This window comes from Rattus norvegicus, chromosome 10 (assembly GCF_021556685.1).
Source record: "Rattus norvegicus strain SHRSP/BbbUtx chromosome 10, alternate assembly SHRSP_T2T, whole genome shotgun sequence".
In the NCBI taxonomy this organism is placed as follows: Eukaryota; Metazoa; Chordata; class Mammalia; order Rodentia; family Muridae; genus Rattus; species Rattus norvegicus.
The window spans coordinates 76,949,099-76,966,564 of NC_141543.1; the positions used below are offsets into that span (position 1 = coordinate 76,949,099).

The following is a 17,466-nucleotide window of genomic DNA, read 5'->3' on the forward strand; positions in this document are numbered from 1 at the left end:
AGTTATCACTAGGTTAATCAGATGCTGATCTGCCCTCACATCTTGTTTCAATCCAGACACAGCATTCTTATGTCAAGAATCTCCTGTCTCAGTTTGTGTAAACAATCTTACCATTTATTCTCTGCCTTGTCAATAAAAGATGATCACCCAATGGCTGGCAGAAGTGAGAATAGGTTGGGACTTCTGCAGGCCAGGGCAGAGGGAGAGAAAAGAGGAAGACAGACTGAACCAGGAGTGAGGAAAGGAGACACAACATGAGAGTTCAGCTGGAGCACAGAAACCCCTAAATGCAAGTACTTTAGGAATTTGGGCTGGGAGGTAGCCAGACTAGTTTGAGGGATCAGAATACCCAGATGTTGAGGTAAAATCTGAAAATAAATGTTACCTCTCTGTGTCTTTCTTGAGGACCTAGCTAGGATAAAGAAAACATGTTGCCAGGATACTAAGTCACTACATACATTTATACTAACATTACCACTTATAGCTGACCTGAGCCTAATTCCCTTCCTTCCCCTCACACGCCTACTTTCCCCAAGATCCTAACAGGTGCCTCTCTATTTCCCTCTATTTCCCTTTACAGAGCAGGACTGAGAGGTGATCTGTTTGAGGCTCCTATATGGAAAAGACAGCCTGGCACTTGAAAATATTATGTATTCTCTTATTTCTCTGTGTACGGTCTCCAACATCCAATTTCTTTTTCTATCATTTCGTCATTACCAGCCTGAAGGTTGGTAACCTGAAGGTTCTATCTCCTCTACCTCCAGCCCCAATCCCTGAATCGTTTCTGACGCACAGGCATCCAATAAATATGTTGACCAAGAGAAAATATATCAAGATTGGTTAAAGGCTTATAATGTGATAAATATAAATCTTACTAAAATAAATATTAAGTTTTCATAAGAGTCTACCTGATACTCAGAAGCAAAGATACTATTATTTTAGATTCTAGAATAAAAGGAACACGCAATGTCAACAGTGTATATATAGGGCCAATGTTCCATCTACTTATTTAGTTAAAAACATACATGCCATTTGACCAAATTTTACTTCAGCAAATTTTACCTGAGCAGCCAGTAATGCATTTTTCAGTTCTTCTCTGGTCACTTCTGGGGCATCAGTCTGTCCAACCAAGCCTACTGTATTATTCGGGGAAGGTCTATCCTGCTCTGCTGTTTCCTTCAGATGGGCACTAAGGTAAGCTTTAGAGGCAAGGAGATACCCATTCAGCATGTGTAAAGTAACATCCATTAGTGGAGGACACCTAGACAAGGAAGAAAGTATAGAGAGAATATAAATGTAAAAACTAGCCACCGTAAGAACTAGAAATACACAACACACAATGAAGAGCGAGTCTGTATGGACACAATAAAGTCCTCTGTGTGTATGGAGCTCTACCTGCATGTACACCTGCATGCCAGAAGAGGGCATCAGACCTCATCATAAATAGTTGCGAGCTGGGGTTGGGGATTTAGCTCAGTGGTAGAGCACTTGCCTAGGAAGCGCAAGGCCCTGGGTTCGGTCCCCAGCTCCGAAAAAAAGAACAAAAATAAATAAATGAATAAAAAACAAATAGTTGCGAGCCATCATATGAGTGCTGGAAATCGAACTCAGGACCCCTGGAAGAGTAGTGAGTGCCATCTCTCCAGCCCCAATAAAGTCCTCTAGACACAGAACTGGAATTGGTGAAAGAAGCCAGCAAAGATTTAGTTTTCCCACAGATGTGAGAGTGAGACTTCTCATTTATACCTATACTTTGCATACCAGTACATATGAAAAGTATCAGAGTAAACAAAGAAAAATGGGTATTAGGAAAGAATCTCAAAGACCCCTTCACTCAGCTCCCAGAGTTATCTACAAAAGGCTAGCTTATTTGAGATCTACGTCTACCCACATTCCTACCACTACCACCAGGCACACCCTCATTATCATCATGTATGCTGTACAATATTTTTAAAACCATTAGAACGATCACCTGGTAAAAGTAAAATTAAACTGTATGAAGATGAAGATTTTAAAAAAAAAGGGTAAAACAAAGCCCTATGGTTAGGACTGCATCTCAAAGGAGAGGACACACTGAGCCCCCAAAAAGGTAAAACTACAACATATGTAGTGAGAACTGATCTCATTTTTCCTTCTGTCTGTGAATGTATTTAAGGCGGAGTCTTCATAAGGAAATGCATTCATCTGTGCGCTAACAAAGAGTCATGGCCCAGACTGGCCTCAACTTCAGATTCCTCAGCCTCAGCCTGCTGAGTGCTGAGATTACAGACATGTGCCACCACCACACCTGGCCTTTGACAGTCTTTACACACGTTATAGATGAAGAACTCTTTAAATCAATAAAAAACCAATAGGTCAGAAAAACTTTCTGAAAGATAAACAATAACAATGACCGATAAACATACTAAAATGTTCAACCCAACAAAATATAAAATATTTTATATAAATAATATAAAATATAAAATAAAGGGGTTGGGGATTTAGCTCAGTGGTAGAGCGCTTGCCTAGGAAGTGCAAGGCCCTGGGTTCGGTCCCCAGCTCCCAAAAAAAAAAAACCAAAAAAAAAAAATAAATAAAAAATAAAAAAAATAAAAAATAAAATAAAAAGGAGTCTGTTTTTCACTTTCCTGTACAATATAAAATAGAAATGTATAAGAAGTTATACAACGAGGTTGGGGATTTAGCTCAGTGGTAGAGCGCTTGCTAGGCTCCCAGCTCCGAAAAAAAGAAAAGAAAAAAAAAAAAAAAAGAAAAAAAGAAGTTATACAACATAAAACACTGTAATAGAATGGTAATTGGTTGAGCCCTTCTGTTAGGAAAAAAACAGGAGTCAAAATTCTTAAAAATGAGTATATTGCATTTGTCGAAATTCTATTTTTAGCAATCTGATCTAAGAAAGCACATAGTATACATAGATAATGGAACATACAGTATATACAGCACCACACACAACTACATAGCTGTAGATAAAACATTCAGCCACAGGGGATTGGGTAAATAGAGTATAGCTTATAATGAAGTACTAGGAAGCCAATTCTTGTTAAGAATTCACACCTATTAACATAAGGTTCTCAAGTGAAAGGTTTGAGCTACAAAAAACATCACTCTGATAGCATACTTCAACAGCTTTCTTGGAAAACTAAATCACCCAGGAAATTCAGTCATCTACTACTAAGTAGATGTGTTATACAGATCATGGTTTTACAAATACATGATTTCCACTCATGAGGGGGCTCAGCGGGTAAAGGCACTTGCTATGAAAGCCCTGTGACCTGGAACCCACATCAATGTAGCACGAAAGAAGCAGCTTCATGAGGTTTACATACATCAGCTACCAAGTTGTTTATTCTGATGATTCTTATTTCCTATGAAATCTTCATCTTAGCAAAGTATATTTGGATTGTTTTTTTAGGTTTTATCACTTTGAGAATGCCATCAACTGTAAGATAACAGTTGCATAAATATATATGCATGGTTGATCCCTTTTTTATAAATTTAGTGTGTTATATGTATTTGTTATGTAGGTGTGGACACATGCTACTGAGAGTGCATGTGCATGCATGTGCTCATACATGTAGAGGCAAAGGTTAATGTAAGGTGTCTTTCTTCAATTATTCTCCACCTCTTGTTTTTTGAGACAGTGTCTCACTGAACCCCAGTTCATCAATCTACCACACTGGGTGGCCAATGATAACCAGGGATCTACCCTTCCCTGACCCTCACCATAGTGGGTTTAAAGTCTGCCACCACACCTGGTTTTCACATGAGTTCTGGGATTAGAATTCTGGTCCGCACAGCAGGGATTTAATCTATCTTGCCTAACAATCAAGGCTCTCTAAGTCTAACTTATTTTCTCAGTCAAAAAGCACACAATTCTCAAAATTTAACCCTCTGATCCGAAGATTCTTTTCAAAATACTTTCCATGAGAGTAGGGCATGCAGGTATCCTTCTGTAATCCTAGCCCTCCAGAGGCACAGGAAAGTATCATGAGCTCGGGACTGTCCGCAACTACTCAAGCTCAGCGTGGCCAAGACCAAGGCACACAGCTTCCCTTGTCTCTCTAGCACCATCATTACGCTGTCTAATCACTGGCGGTGGTTCTCTGAGCTGGTGGAGGTCACTCTTGTTCATGTTTTTATTTACTCATTCAGGTTACACACATGTGTATTTGTATTTATGTTTGTGTACATGTGTGTCACTTCTACCATGAGAAATGAGATTACTCATTCAGGTTACACACGTGTATCTGTATTGATGTTGAGTACATGTGTGTCACTTCTACCATGAGAAATGAGATTAGTCATTCAGGTTACATACGTGTATCTATATTTATGTTTGAGTACATGTGTGTCACTTCTACCATGAGAAATGAGATTAGTCATTCAGGTTACACACGTGTATTTATATTTATGTTTTGAGTACATGTGTGTCACTTCTACCATGAGAAATGAGATTCATCTTGGCAGCAGGCATCTATGCCGTTCAGCCATCTTACCAGCTCATTTTTGTTTTGTTTTATAGACGGAGATTCCTTCTAGCCCGGACTGGCCTCACACTTACATAGATGGTGACAATGACCCTAAACTCCTGATCTACCTGCTTAGACTTACAAAGTGCTAGAATTCGAGGCCATCACGTAACACTACCTGGTTGGGAGACACCATGTAGATCCTGGGAAACAAACCTCTGTGTCCTCTACATGAGCAACAAGTAGTCTTAACTTCTGAGCCATCTCTCCAGTACTCCACCACTATTTTTTATGTATGTATGTATGTATGTATGTATGTATGTATGTATGTATGTATGTTTTCTTTTGTTTTTCTGTGTAGCCCTGGCTGTCCTGGGACTCACTCAGTAGACCAGACTGGTCTCAAACTCAGAAATCCAACAGCCTCTTCCTGCAGACTGCTAAAATTAAAGGTGTGCGCCACCACCAGGCTTTTTTTTAACCTTCATTTTTATTTCATGTATGTGGGTGTATGGTCTGAATGCAGGTCTGTGTACTACATATATGCACTGTCCTCAGAGGCCAGAGACCTTGGAACTGAAGTCATAGGTGGCTGTGAGCCACTGGGGCTGGGAATTGAGTCTGAGTCCTCTGGAAGAGCAGCCAGTACTCTTAACAACTGGTCCCTCTCTCCTGCCCACCTGACACATGTTTTCAATCTCAGCTCTTTGGAGGCAGAGACAGGTGATTCTCTGTAAGTCTGAAGACAGCCTGGTCTACAGAGTGAGTTCCATGGCAGCAGGAGCTATACATATAGTGAAATCCCACCTCAAAAAAACAAACAAAACAACAACAAAAATTCATTGAGCGCCATCGTTCCTCTGCATAGGACCACAGTACTATCATACGTCTATCTTCTCTCTCCATGTAGATGATGATCATTAAAGATGATGATCAACTTATTTACCTTTAAGATTACCGATCATGACAATTTGAAATTCAAATATTTATTTCTGAGCCAATTAAATTCTGCCTTTTGAGTTAAAGGCATTTCAAAATAATTAGCTAAAAGTTAGAGACACATGTGGAATCAGGGAAGCTAGCATGACAACTGCTACCAAAGGGTTTTAAAGTACGTGATGGCTTACAACGAATCAGTGTTTTAAGATCATTTTTTCAAGCTGTATATGGTGATACACACCTATAACCCCAACACTAAGATGACTGAGGCAAGAAAATTAGGAGTTCAGGTCACCTTTAGCTGTACTGTGATACTTGTTTCAACACAAAAAAGCAAAACCTTTTTAATGAACTAGCAGAAATGGTCATATTGTTTCCTGTTCTTGATTTTAAGAGCCAGAGGGTCACTACTGGTGCCTACCAAAGCCAAGAACTCCTTTTCTCTAAAGCCAGATTTCATTAGCCACATGCTAAATATTACATGACTATAATTTATGAATATATGCAGCTAGAAAATAAGCTGCATAAATTATATTACCTATATATTTTTAACAGCAATAAGATATTAAAATGATTTTCTTCAATTTATTTTGATTCTCCAAAGTACAACTTTATTAAAACAAATGAATTTAAATAACTTACCTGTGGACCCTTCGGTCACACCTCAAGACAATGAGAGGATCTATCATCAAATCATTCTGGGTATATTTCTGTTGTCGTATAAACTTTATGGAAGGTTGGAGTGCATTAACCGTCATTACCCACAGCCTGATGAGGAAACAACATATTCATATTAGCTATGGTATAACTGACACCTGCAGCTGTTTGGGCCTAAATAAAAAAATGTTATTTTTAAGGTAAAAGGAAAAGGAAAAGAAAAATAAGGAAAGCAGATTATATATATATATATATATATATATATATATATATATATATATATACACACATATATATATATACATATATATATACATATATATATACATATACACACACACACACACACACACACACACACACACAAACACTTTGGAGTTTCTTTTCATTACTGATTCTGAGAAAGGCTCTCCTGTAGTTCAGGCTGACCTCAAACTCACTGTCTAACTAAGGATGACCTGACTTCTGATTTCTCCTACATCCCCCTTGCAAGTGCTGAGATCACAAGAATGTACCACGATGAGTAGTTTTTGTAAGCTGGAGAGATGGTTCAGAAGTTAAGCGTATTTGTTGCTCTTTCAGAGGACAGGAATTCAGTTCCCAGAACCTAGGTCAGGTGGCTCACAACCACATGTCACTCTAACCACGAAAGATCCAGTATCTCTGGCCTCTTCAGACACCTTTATTCACATGCACATACCAACACAAAACTGCACATAAAAGGTTCTAAAAATCAAGACACTGCTCACCAGAATTAAAAAAGCAAGCAAACAAACAAACAAATCAATTAAGTATCCAACTCTATGAAAGAAAAAAAGATCCACATCAAAGCACATCATTATTAAATTACAGAACACAAAGGAGAAAGCCTATGATGAGTGACGAAAACAAAGGGCTGGAAAACGTTAATACACCAGATTACTAACAGCCAGTGGGAAGTCTATGTTAGAACGCTGTACTCAAATTTATGAAGCACACAAAACAGCAAAACAGCGACCACATGTGAGAAGAAAGCAAGCTCCAAAGTCACGCACATAACACTGGAGCCTCCTCCAGCCCCACTCAGCCTTTCTCAGGGAGTGTTGCAGTGTGTGCTCTATGTGCACAGAAACCAAGAAAGAAAACAGGCAGGAGAGATGGCTCAGTGGTTAAGAACACTGACTGCTCTCCCAGAGGTCCTGAGTTCAATTCCCAGCAACCACCTGGTGGCTCACAACCATCTGTAATGAGGTCTGATGCCCTCTTCTGGTGTGTCTGAAGTCAGTGACAGTGTACTTATAGATAATAAGTAAATAAATTTTTTAAAAAAGAAAAAAAAAAGGAATCCCAGCAAAGCAGAGAGACAACAGAAATTCTAGGACAACTAGAATGTCCCGGGGGAAAATTAGGTTGAAAGCTCTGAAAGAGATGTCCCTATGAAAATCATATTACCGGTAGTTTCGGTTGTAATCCCTATTAAGTAAGCCCAGTCTTAATAAAGAACTTAGGATGAACGATTTATTGGTTATTGATAGCATAGCAAGGGGAAGCAAGGTAAGTACTGTGGCAATGCCAAGTGTGGGGAATGGTACTCATGTGTGAGGAAAAAGCCATCGTGAAGTGGAGTTCAGGCAGCATACTTGACTAGCAGGATCACAGCCTGAGTGATTCCCCAGCACAAAAAAAGCGTGAGGGGGAAGAGAGGGGGAGCCAATATTTTAATATACTGCACAGTTCAACTGTAAATACATAATCATAAGATGAACACTAAGGGGTTGGGGATTTAGCTCAGTGGTAGAGCGCTTGCCTAGCAAGCGCAAGGCCCTGGGTTCGGTCCCCAGCTCCGAAAAAAAAAAAAAAAAGATGAACACTAAATATTGCTTTAGCTAAAAGATAAAACTATATTAGAAAATAAAGGGAAAGAAGCGTCACAGGAAGAAAGCAAGTCAGACTGCTAAACTTCACAAACCATGTCTACATTAGAAAATCAAGAAGCCATACTTGTTATAAGCCTACTCCTATAGGCTATAAAGAAGCAAGTGTAAATGCTAGAATTGTTTTTAAGCTGAATAATAGTTTTCTGTGGGTAGCCAGACTCTAAAATAGAAAAGTGTGAAGTATATCTTAGATTACGTTTATTTATTAATTTAATGTAAAGTAAAACTTAAATTTAGGACAGTTGGTGGTGGTGCAGGCCTTTCATCCCAGCACTTGGGAGGCAAAGGCAAATGGATCTCTGAGTTCAAGACCAGCCTGGTCTACAGAGTGAGTTCCAAGACAGCCAGGGCCACACAGAGAAACCCTGTCTTGAAAAACCAAAACAAACTCTCAAACAAAATAAAACCAACAACAACAAAAAACTTGAATTTAGGAAGAAGAACGATCCCCAGTTCCCAGAACTGCTCATCCAAGCTCTCAGGGAGTCAGACCAGTGTTCTGGTCTGCAGACTGGCCTGGCTGTACTGACAGAATCTCTGAGCCAGCAACTCGTAACCACAAGGAGAGCACACCCTGTTCTCCAAACCCTGCTGCACCAGAAGGGTCTGTCTTTAAACCTGAGGCTTGGATCCCGCTGCGCACACTCAGATTTAACTGCATAGACTGCAGCCTGGGGATCGGGGTTTTAAAGCCAGCCCAAAGGGCTCAGGGTACAACAGAATTTGGAATAACAGCAGTGATGTAAGTAAGACACAAGGATCCAAACCAGTTAGCCACAAATAACTATGCAGAGGAAAACACCTTCAAACACTTTCTCAAATTGTTAATAGTTTTTATTTCTTTTTTTTAATTAATTTATTTATTTCATGTATGGCAGTACACTGTAGTTATCTTCAGACACACCAGAAGAGGGCACCAGATCCCATTACAGATGGTTGTGAGCCACCATGTGGTTGCTGGGAATTGAACTCAGGACCTCTGGAAGAGCAGTCGGTGCTCTTAACCGCCTGAGCCATCTCTCCAGCCCCCAATAGTTTTTATTTCTTAAAGTATACTCTTTTCTTTAAAATATCACAATTTTTTTATGAGATAAGTCTTACTATCCAGACCAGTCATCTGCAAACTTAGCTCTGCTTGTTCTTCCTCCAAAATCCATGCTGAGATTAAAGAGCCACAGCACCCCAATGTAGTATCTTTAATTACTCATCTTCAGAAAGGGATCTTATTGTTACAGACTAAAAAACCATTGATGAGAGTGGTCTTGGGAATATATTTCTGACAACTATGTTCCCTGTGTATCATCAAAACTATACACGTCTCCAGTCCATACAGCAGTAGACAGAATTTACCTTCTTGGCATCACAGTATTAAGAACCATCCATAACTTGTTGACAGTTTGAAGAATTCTCCGTGGAACACCAGAATTCAGAAGCTGATTCATATTGGACGTTAAAACTTCTGCATATGGTATAAGCTCACTGGCAGAAAGTAGAGTCAAGTGCTCCATAATCTGCATCACTTGTGTGTGACTTACAGGGACAGCTGAAAATGCTAAAAACAAAATTTTGCAATCATTCCTAAATTCTGTAATGTTTACCAACTAGAAATAAATACTACTTTCTTAAAAGTAGAGGCCAAATAAAGCAATGGTGTTAAAGTAAAACTTCCACTCACAGCTACATTTTCATTAAAGCTAATATTAGAGCCATCAGAAAACTTCACAGTAGGCAGATGAGATGGCGCAGGGGGTTAGGGCAAGTGAAGCCTGACAACCTGAGTTCCATCCCTGCACACATAAGAAGGACAGCCCCTCAAGCTGTCCTCTGACTTCTATATGTGCAGTGTGACATATGGAAGACCCCACACAAACACATACTAAATAAATAAATTAGAATGTAAAAAAAAAATGAAAAATCCATAAAAGTAGAGAAGTTATTCATAAAGTTCATTTTAAAAATCCTATTAGTGCCACACCACCGGCTAACCTCATTTTTTGGGGGAACTACTTCTGCAGCTTATTAATTTAGAAGTTTCAAACTCCTTGATACTTTCCTCTAGGTGTTCCATTATAGGTGATGAGCATCCAGCAGACTGCTGTTATTAAATATCTAGAATTATCTCTCCACTAGAGTGGTCACTAATTACATCTGGCTAGCGAGCATAAAATAAAAAACAAATGGGAAAACTAATTATTTTTGTTGCCACCATGAACAACACTGTATCTATCTATACCTAGCCATTCATGACCAACCAGCTACTTCAAGGGAAACAGTCATGCATGTAATACACCCTGGAAAAGCAACAGAACCTGAAAGAAACGTGGAAAAACTAGCCAAAGCTGGTAAGAACAGCATGTCTCTTTGTATCTGGGTTCAAATCCACATGTCAAAGACAAGTGGCTCACAATTCTCAATTGTGTAGAGAAAACAGAAAGACAATGACCTCAAGAACTGAGGGTAGCACTGAGTAGCAGAGCACTGGCCCAGAATGCACAAAAGGCCCAGAGTTCAGTCTGCAACTCCAAAGGAAAAAGAGAGAAAGACTTAGAACTAACAGATAAGGAATTCAAGAGCAACAACAAAGATTGTTCAACAACAATCTTTACACTGATTGTACAATTGTATTCAGAAGGTTTATGAACTGAAACTTTTAATACAGCTAGTGCAATGTTAATATGTAACCCACACTATTTGTATTTGGGGATACTAATCTGGAACATTACCCATTAATATCAAGTACACTACCTTGTTCTACTGTATTTATTTCTAACCAGTTTGGGAATTTTCTAAATCTTTTTAATGATATAACACAGTATACAAAAATGCTAGAAACATGTCAACTAAATTTCCAGCATAACAAGGAAATAGTTAAAAGCACCACCAAACACCTGCTTACAATACAGGATTCCAGTCAGCCCAGCCCCTCTGTACAGCAGTAGTGGGAGGGAGAAGGGGCGGCCACTGTACCTTCCTGCAGCTGTTTCGGAGAGTGGGTTTTGGCATTACTAGTCAGGAGCATTCGCCTTAACAGAGCATCCGTCCCTGTGATCTCCTCCTCACAGATCCAGTCATCCACGATACACAAATGGGGGTAATTAGTTGCTAGAAGACGGAGTAAAGCTGAATGCAGCCCTAAAAATCAAAACAGGAAGTTAACTGGACTCTCAGTTCTCAAATAAGAATCTTCCCCACTCCTTACTTTAGCATAAGCCAGGAGTCATAAGGAACAGAGGAGTGACAAACGGTATTTCTCATCTCACTGGTCCACCCTCTAGCACCAGGAGCTGAAGAAACTGCTGTACATGCATAGTGAAGACGCCATGCGCCAGCTAGACTGTAGCCCACAGCTCTAGCCACACCCACTTCTGCAAGTGTCTACCACATTTTAGGAAGTTCTAGCCAGGCCTGGTGTAGAATCCAAGCTTTTCAGAAAGTTAAGGCTGTACAATCCTAAATTCAAGGTCTTGCTTCATCTATACACTGAGCTCAGGGCCAGCCGGCACAACTTAGTGAGATATTACCTCGAAACAAAGACTGAGGGTTTAGATCAGTCACAGATAACTTGCCTCATTGGGGGGGGGGGGGGGGGGCTAAGTTCAATACCAGTAGTCAAAAAAATTTTTTTAATTTAAGAAAAAAAAAATGTGTGTAGCATTTTAAATAAAAGTCCCGAAGGAGAAAACAAATTCGCAGTATGTCAGTCAGGAATGGCTCCGTGCGGCAATTCCTGCCCGGCTTACCTCCACTCCGCCCCACTGTTTGACGAACGTCATGAAAGCCGTAACACGGCAATCTTTCACGAGTCCAGGAAAGAAAAAAAAGCTTCTCAAGGGCTAAGATTTTCACGTGCCACCACGCCTGACCATCAAGACTGCTTAAAACTGATGTTTCTACATTTAAAAAGGCACTGCAGCAATCAAAGTGCTACTGAACTTCAAACATATGTATAACTAAAACTACTCCCAACAGACACAGAGAAGTGCAAACCAATCTACATATTATACTCTTTTAAGTAAAACATGTTAATTGGCCAGTGCTGCCAAATACTGTTATCTTTTTTTTTTTAAGAAACAGACTATGTAAAGCTACTATAAATGTAGCCATCTGGCTAACCATGTCCAACGAAGGCTCATGTTCCTCTTCCAAACAAATCACGGCAAAGAAAGAGGAAAAATCATTATTTCAAAGACAGAGGAAAACCACGCTGAAACATGAAAGGTGGCTATTAAGAAACATCAAGTTGGGGGCTGGGGATTTAGCTCAGTGGTAGAGCGCTTACCTAGGAAGCGCAAGGCCCTGGGTTCGGTCCCCAGCTCCGAAAAAAAGAACCAAAAAAAAAAAAAAAAAAAGAAACATCAAGTTTCTAAAACTCGCACAGGTCTATTTACCAATATTTACAACCGGACTATTATATACATATTAGCATATCATGGAATATTATGGAACGGTTTCAAATGATAAAGTGGACCTACATGGGCTGATGTCTCAGCAGAAGCATAGGCCTGAAGATATAGCTCAGTGGTACAGTATTAGCTTAATTCACATATGGCCCTGAGTGCAAATCTCAATGGAAAAAGAAACATATGAAAAAGGAGGTTAGTATATAATATCATCCACCATTTTAAAACATTATGTAAGCTTCTATTAGTTTCAACCACATGCTCTCTAGGTTTGTTCTCTAGGTCAAAGAGAGTCTGTGGCCTTAGACAGTTGGATGTGACGTACATATGGTAGGCTAGACTCTGAGGTCGTTTCAAGGCTACGATATGAGACAGACTCTTCTGCTATGCCAGGCAGCAGCCTTGGGCAGCTCATAGCGACCCAGCCAGACAGCGGTGAAGGAAAACAGGCACCATGCTGAGGTGCCCTGCACTGCTGACCATCAGTATTCTCTAGCTCAGAGGGGGCAAATAATCTTATGTTTTTGTTTTGTTTTGTTCTGTTTATGAGACAGGGTCTTACTTTGTAGCTCTGGCTGTCCTGGGTCTTACTATATATAGATCAGACGGCCTCAGCCTGTCAAGGGCTGTGATTAAAGGCTAAGCCACCATACCTGACCTCAAATGCATTTTGAACTTGACATATTGAAGCTTACAATAGGGTTATATCCAAATAACCTAATAAGATGAAAAGAATTAGAAGTATCCACGGGTGGGCATCCCTGTGTCGTGTGTGGTACTGGGAATGACCATCACACATGCCAGGCAGGCCATCTACCGCCAAGCTGTACCCAGCACTCAAACATCAGCCATCATACTTGGTTCCCTCTATATGAAAAGAAATGACTTAAAATTAAAATGAATGTCAAACTAAAAACAACTGGGGTTTTCTAGGGGTGGTGATCTGTGGGTAATGAGGTAGTGAATTTAGCGAGAGAACGAAAAGCATTTTCAGTCTTCAATTGTTTACATTTATAACAACGAATACTTACTGTAAATTATAACATAAGCAGTAACTATTTCATATCAGTAAAATTTGGTAAAGACAAAAGAAAAACCCAAATACCTCCCAACTCCTGCTGTAGTCCTTGAGCCTGCCGAATGAGAAACTTGATAGGAATCTGATCCATTAGAGAAGAAGAATACGACTTGGGCTTCCTCTGCATGGATGCTGTCAGCAAAGACAAAAAGTGCAAAACAAAAGAACTTCAGAAACAAATCTTAACTTTCAAGGCAAATGGGAATAAAGACACTGTGAAAGTACTTTTAATTCACTCGATATATCAAAGTATAACAGACAGAAATTAACTACCAAAATAATGACTATTAAGGAAATACAAAGGCAAGACCTAGAAAATGCCCTGAATTGGAACAAAATCATGGCAGGTTTTAGTGCACAGCGGAATTCACTGAAAAACCTCAGTGGAGACTTTTTCCACATCTATCTAGGAAGTCTGAGGAGTCATGAACACAGACAGACTTAAAGATCCTAATGTAAATTACAGAACACCAGGGGGTGAGAAAAGGGGGCTGGAGAAATGGTTCAGCTATCAAGACCACTGGCTGCTTACCCTTCCAGAGGACTGGGGTTCAATGACCAGCACCCACATGATGGCTCACAACGGTCTCTAACTCTAGCTCCAGAAGATCTGACACCCTCACACAGACACACATGCAGGTAAAACATCAATGTACATAAAATAAAATTAAATCATTAAACAAGTTTAAGAACAGACATATATAAGGCTGGGTATGGCGGCACACAACAGTAATCCTAGCCACGTGAAGTTGCCTAACCGGGTGGCCATGGCGGTACCTGAGCACCAGTTTACCAAGTCCCAGACAATCAAACAGTGGATCGTGTTCCATTGGTGACCAAAAAGGGTATTTTATACATAACAGGACAGAGTAGAAAACAGTGACAATTGCTTTGAGTGACATGCGGCTGGGGCATGAGTTAAGCACCACCCCAAGTACTCTTAGCTGCCGAGGAGTGAGACTGCCAGGCACGGAGGCTCGCACCTGTATCCCAAGCACTCACTTGGGAGGGGGAGGCAAGGGGATCAGGAGTTCAGGCAAACTTCAGCTGGACAGAGGGTTCAAGACCAGCCTCTACAAGAGACTCTGCCTCAAAAACAAAAAAACAAATAAAAATGTATGTCTGGAACTTTTTATACTAGGAAAGTAGTTTGTTTTGAGGTAATTTAGAATCGAGTGTGCAGCGCTCTGCCCAGCTAGTAGCACAGTGTTTTATGTATAAATATTTGAAATATACAAGGAATATTCACGTTTTAACTAAGTAGTAAGTACACAGAAACCTATTCTTTATTTACTATGCATCTTCTTTAAGATAGATATTTAAATCAATAGTAGCCTATAAGTATGTACAATTTTTACCTCTAAAATATGTTTAAATGAGCACTTAACTAGAATCAATATACATATCCTGCACATTAACAGACACATGTGCATAGCAGTTTAAATAAAGAAATGAATACACGCATGTATCTTAATAGCTACAACATTCCAATACTTGATTCTACCGCAGATTTCAGAGTTCCTATCTGAGCTTCTGTATCTAGTAGGTGGCTACTAATGTTTGTAAGAATTAAACCAAACACGGAGCGCTGAGCTTACAACACAGTATCACAGGTAAGAACATATTTGAGGCAAATAATCTTTTGGCTACAGACAAAAACCTCTCAACACTGGCATGAAGTTCTTTACATCCCTGGAAGACAAAAACTAGACCAGAGAAAACCCCCTAACCAGGGGAGTTTTGCCAGGAAAAGTCTTCTCATTATCTCTTGCCATTCCTCGAGGACGTAACCGTGGAGACTGGCTGGCTTCAACAACCCCTCTGCAGGACATTCCTCTCAACAGCAACGGAATAACTCGGGAATAACTCGTATCCTTTCCATCGTAGAAAGTTAGGGCTGGAGAGAGGGCTGGGTGGGTGACAGCACTGGCACCCACATCCATGACTCACAGCCGCCTGTACTCTTCATTCCAGAAGAGCAGGGAACAGCGGACCTGTGGTGTGCTTACAGACACAGGCACTCACACACACACACACAAGTAATTCTAAAGGTTTGTCCCATCTTATTCACTCTCTCTCCCTTGGCAACTCCCCAAAGCAGTCTCTTCGCGTGGTCTACAGCACGGGGTCCTCCAGTCACCTTCTGAGTTTATTACACTTGGTCCTCATCCTACCCTTCTACAGCAAACAGGTCTTCACCATGCTCTGTGGAGCCCTTGGCTGAACCCCAGTCCTCATTTTACTTCCTCACTCAGGATCACCCAACAGAGCGCAGACAGCAGAACTCACTAAGTCCACGCTGAAACCTCCTTTGGCATCTGGAACCTGTCTCCTGGATTTCATCTACACTCCATTGCTGGGAACCTATCTAATGTCATAATTTTAAGTACCACATATATGCAAAAATATTCAATCCAGGTATCTACTAGATACACAGCTGCCTCTTCACTGTCGCCGCGTCAAAGAACGGATGTCTACATACCCAAAGCGGGACAGCTGATCTCCCACAAACCTAACCTGGTCCTCTAGGTTCTTATTTCAACTAACCGTTCTGCCCCTATGCCACTGTTCAAAGCCTCTAAGTTAACCTTCCTCTCTCTCAAATTTGATTCACTAAAATAAACACTAAAGGAGTGTCTTAGTCCTGTGATACAATACAAGTCATCTGAAATCTAGCCTAAAAAAGTCCCTAGCATCTCACTGCTGCCTCTTCATTGGATTTCCATGGATGGGTCTGACCCACTGTCAAGAAGCTACTGGACAGGCTCAGCTCTGTGCAACTTACCTAACGTCTTTGTGTTTGCCAGGAGAGCTTCCTCGTAGGACAGGATATAATAGAGCACCAGAAGCTGCGCTGTGATGCTGAAGCGCTGGTTAAGGCGGACGCTGTCACCCTGAGGTGATACAGAAACTGTTAAAATTCTGAACAGCAAGAGCATAAAACACACTGTCCAGTGCTGCTGCGCCAAGCACAGCCAGACTGAGAAGAGGACTGCTGGGTTCACAGCAGACTGAGACAGCTTCGTGTTTCACTGAACCTTGAAGGGATACATGACAGACAAAAGGAAACATCCTTTCCTCAACTTTAAGATGACAGGGAATGTCACAAGACTTCAGCTACTACTTTTCAACAGTACTCCCACCAGGCTGCTTCTGAAAGACTTACAAGAATCCAACTGCTATCTGAAATTACTATGAAGAAACAGTTCACAAAGAAGATCCTGCATATTGTGCACCATGTCTACACAAACTACAACTTTTTCCTAACAAAATAGGGAAAAAGATTTTCATTAAACTTTCCTTAATTGAATCCAGGTGCATCTTCAATTTCCAGGAAACTAAACACCACCACATTGGAAGTTTTGAAATACCCCACAGTCCTTTAGCAAATACCTATCTTCAAGGTACCCATTAAACCTTAACAAACAACTCCTTCTGCTGCCCACGGTGGGGCAAGCCAGTTATTCCCTTATTCAGGAAGTTGAGTCAGCAAGATGATGAGTTTGAGAGAGACAGTCTCAAAAACTATGTATTTAGAAAAAAAAAATATATATATATGTGATAAATAATTTTTAAAAATTTATACATATATAATTCTTCAAAAAGTATTGTTTGATAAACTACTTGGAACTAATATTATTATATAATTTTTATTAGTAAGCTAATAAAATTTAATCTCTATGTGTGCATATGTGCAAATGTGTATACCTATATATTAATCTTATTTTGAAATCAGAATTACCTATAAGGCTTCTAAGGAAGAAAAGATGGACCAAGCCAGAGACGTGACAGGTGTAAAAGAACCAGTGTTTTATTTACCCCGATGACTTCCTGGAAGATGTTGAGTATCTCCTGCTCAGTGACCGGCTGGTTTGTGGCTTCAGGGTTAGATTTAGATGCAGGAGTAAGTATAGAGTTTATGTACACATCAATCAGAGGAAGCAGCTGCGGGTGCAGTGGAGTGGAAGTTTCACACAGCTGTCTATAAATCCAGTCCTACAAGAAAA

The 17,466-nt window shown here is 40.2% G+C and overlaps 1 protein-coding gene across 3 annotated transcripts in view; it reads right to left on the reverse strand.

Annotated features, from left to right (window-relative positions):
* Window positions 1–17,466, reverse strand: part of Ints2 (integrator complex subunit 2) — a 47,446-nt gene that overhangs the window by 5,949 nt on the left and 24,031 nt on the right. For all 3 annotated transcript variants that reach the window (XM_087573072.1, XM_087573071.1, NM_001100630.2), the window contains exons 14-20: window positions 17,279–17,455; window positions 16,245–16,353; window positions 13,487–13,591; window positions 10,949–11,113; window positions 9,332–9,533; window positions 6,051–6,176; window positions 1,063–1,261 (exon numbers count right to left, since the gene is read on the reverse strand). In XM_087573072.1, coding sequence (XP_087429198.1) covers window positions 1,063–1,261; window positions 6,051–6,176; window positions 9,332–9,533; window positions 10,949–11,113; window positions 13,487–13,591; window positions 16,245–16,353; window positions 17,279–17,455 — 1,083 coding nt within the window. The remainder of the gene's footprint in view (window positions 1–1,062; window positions 1,262–6,050; window positions 6,177–9,331; window positions 9,534–10,948; window positions 11,114–13,486; window positions 13,592–16,244; window positions 16,354–17,278; window positions 17,456–17,466) is intronic.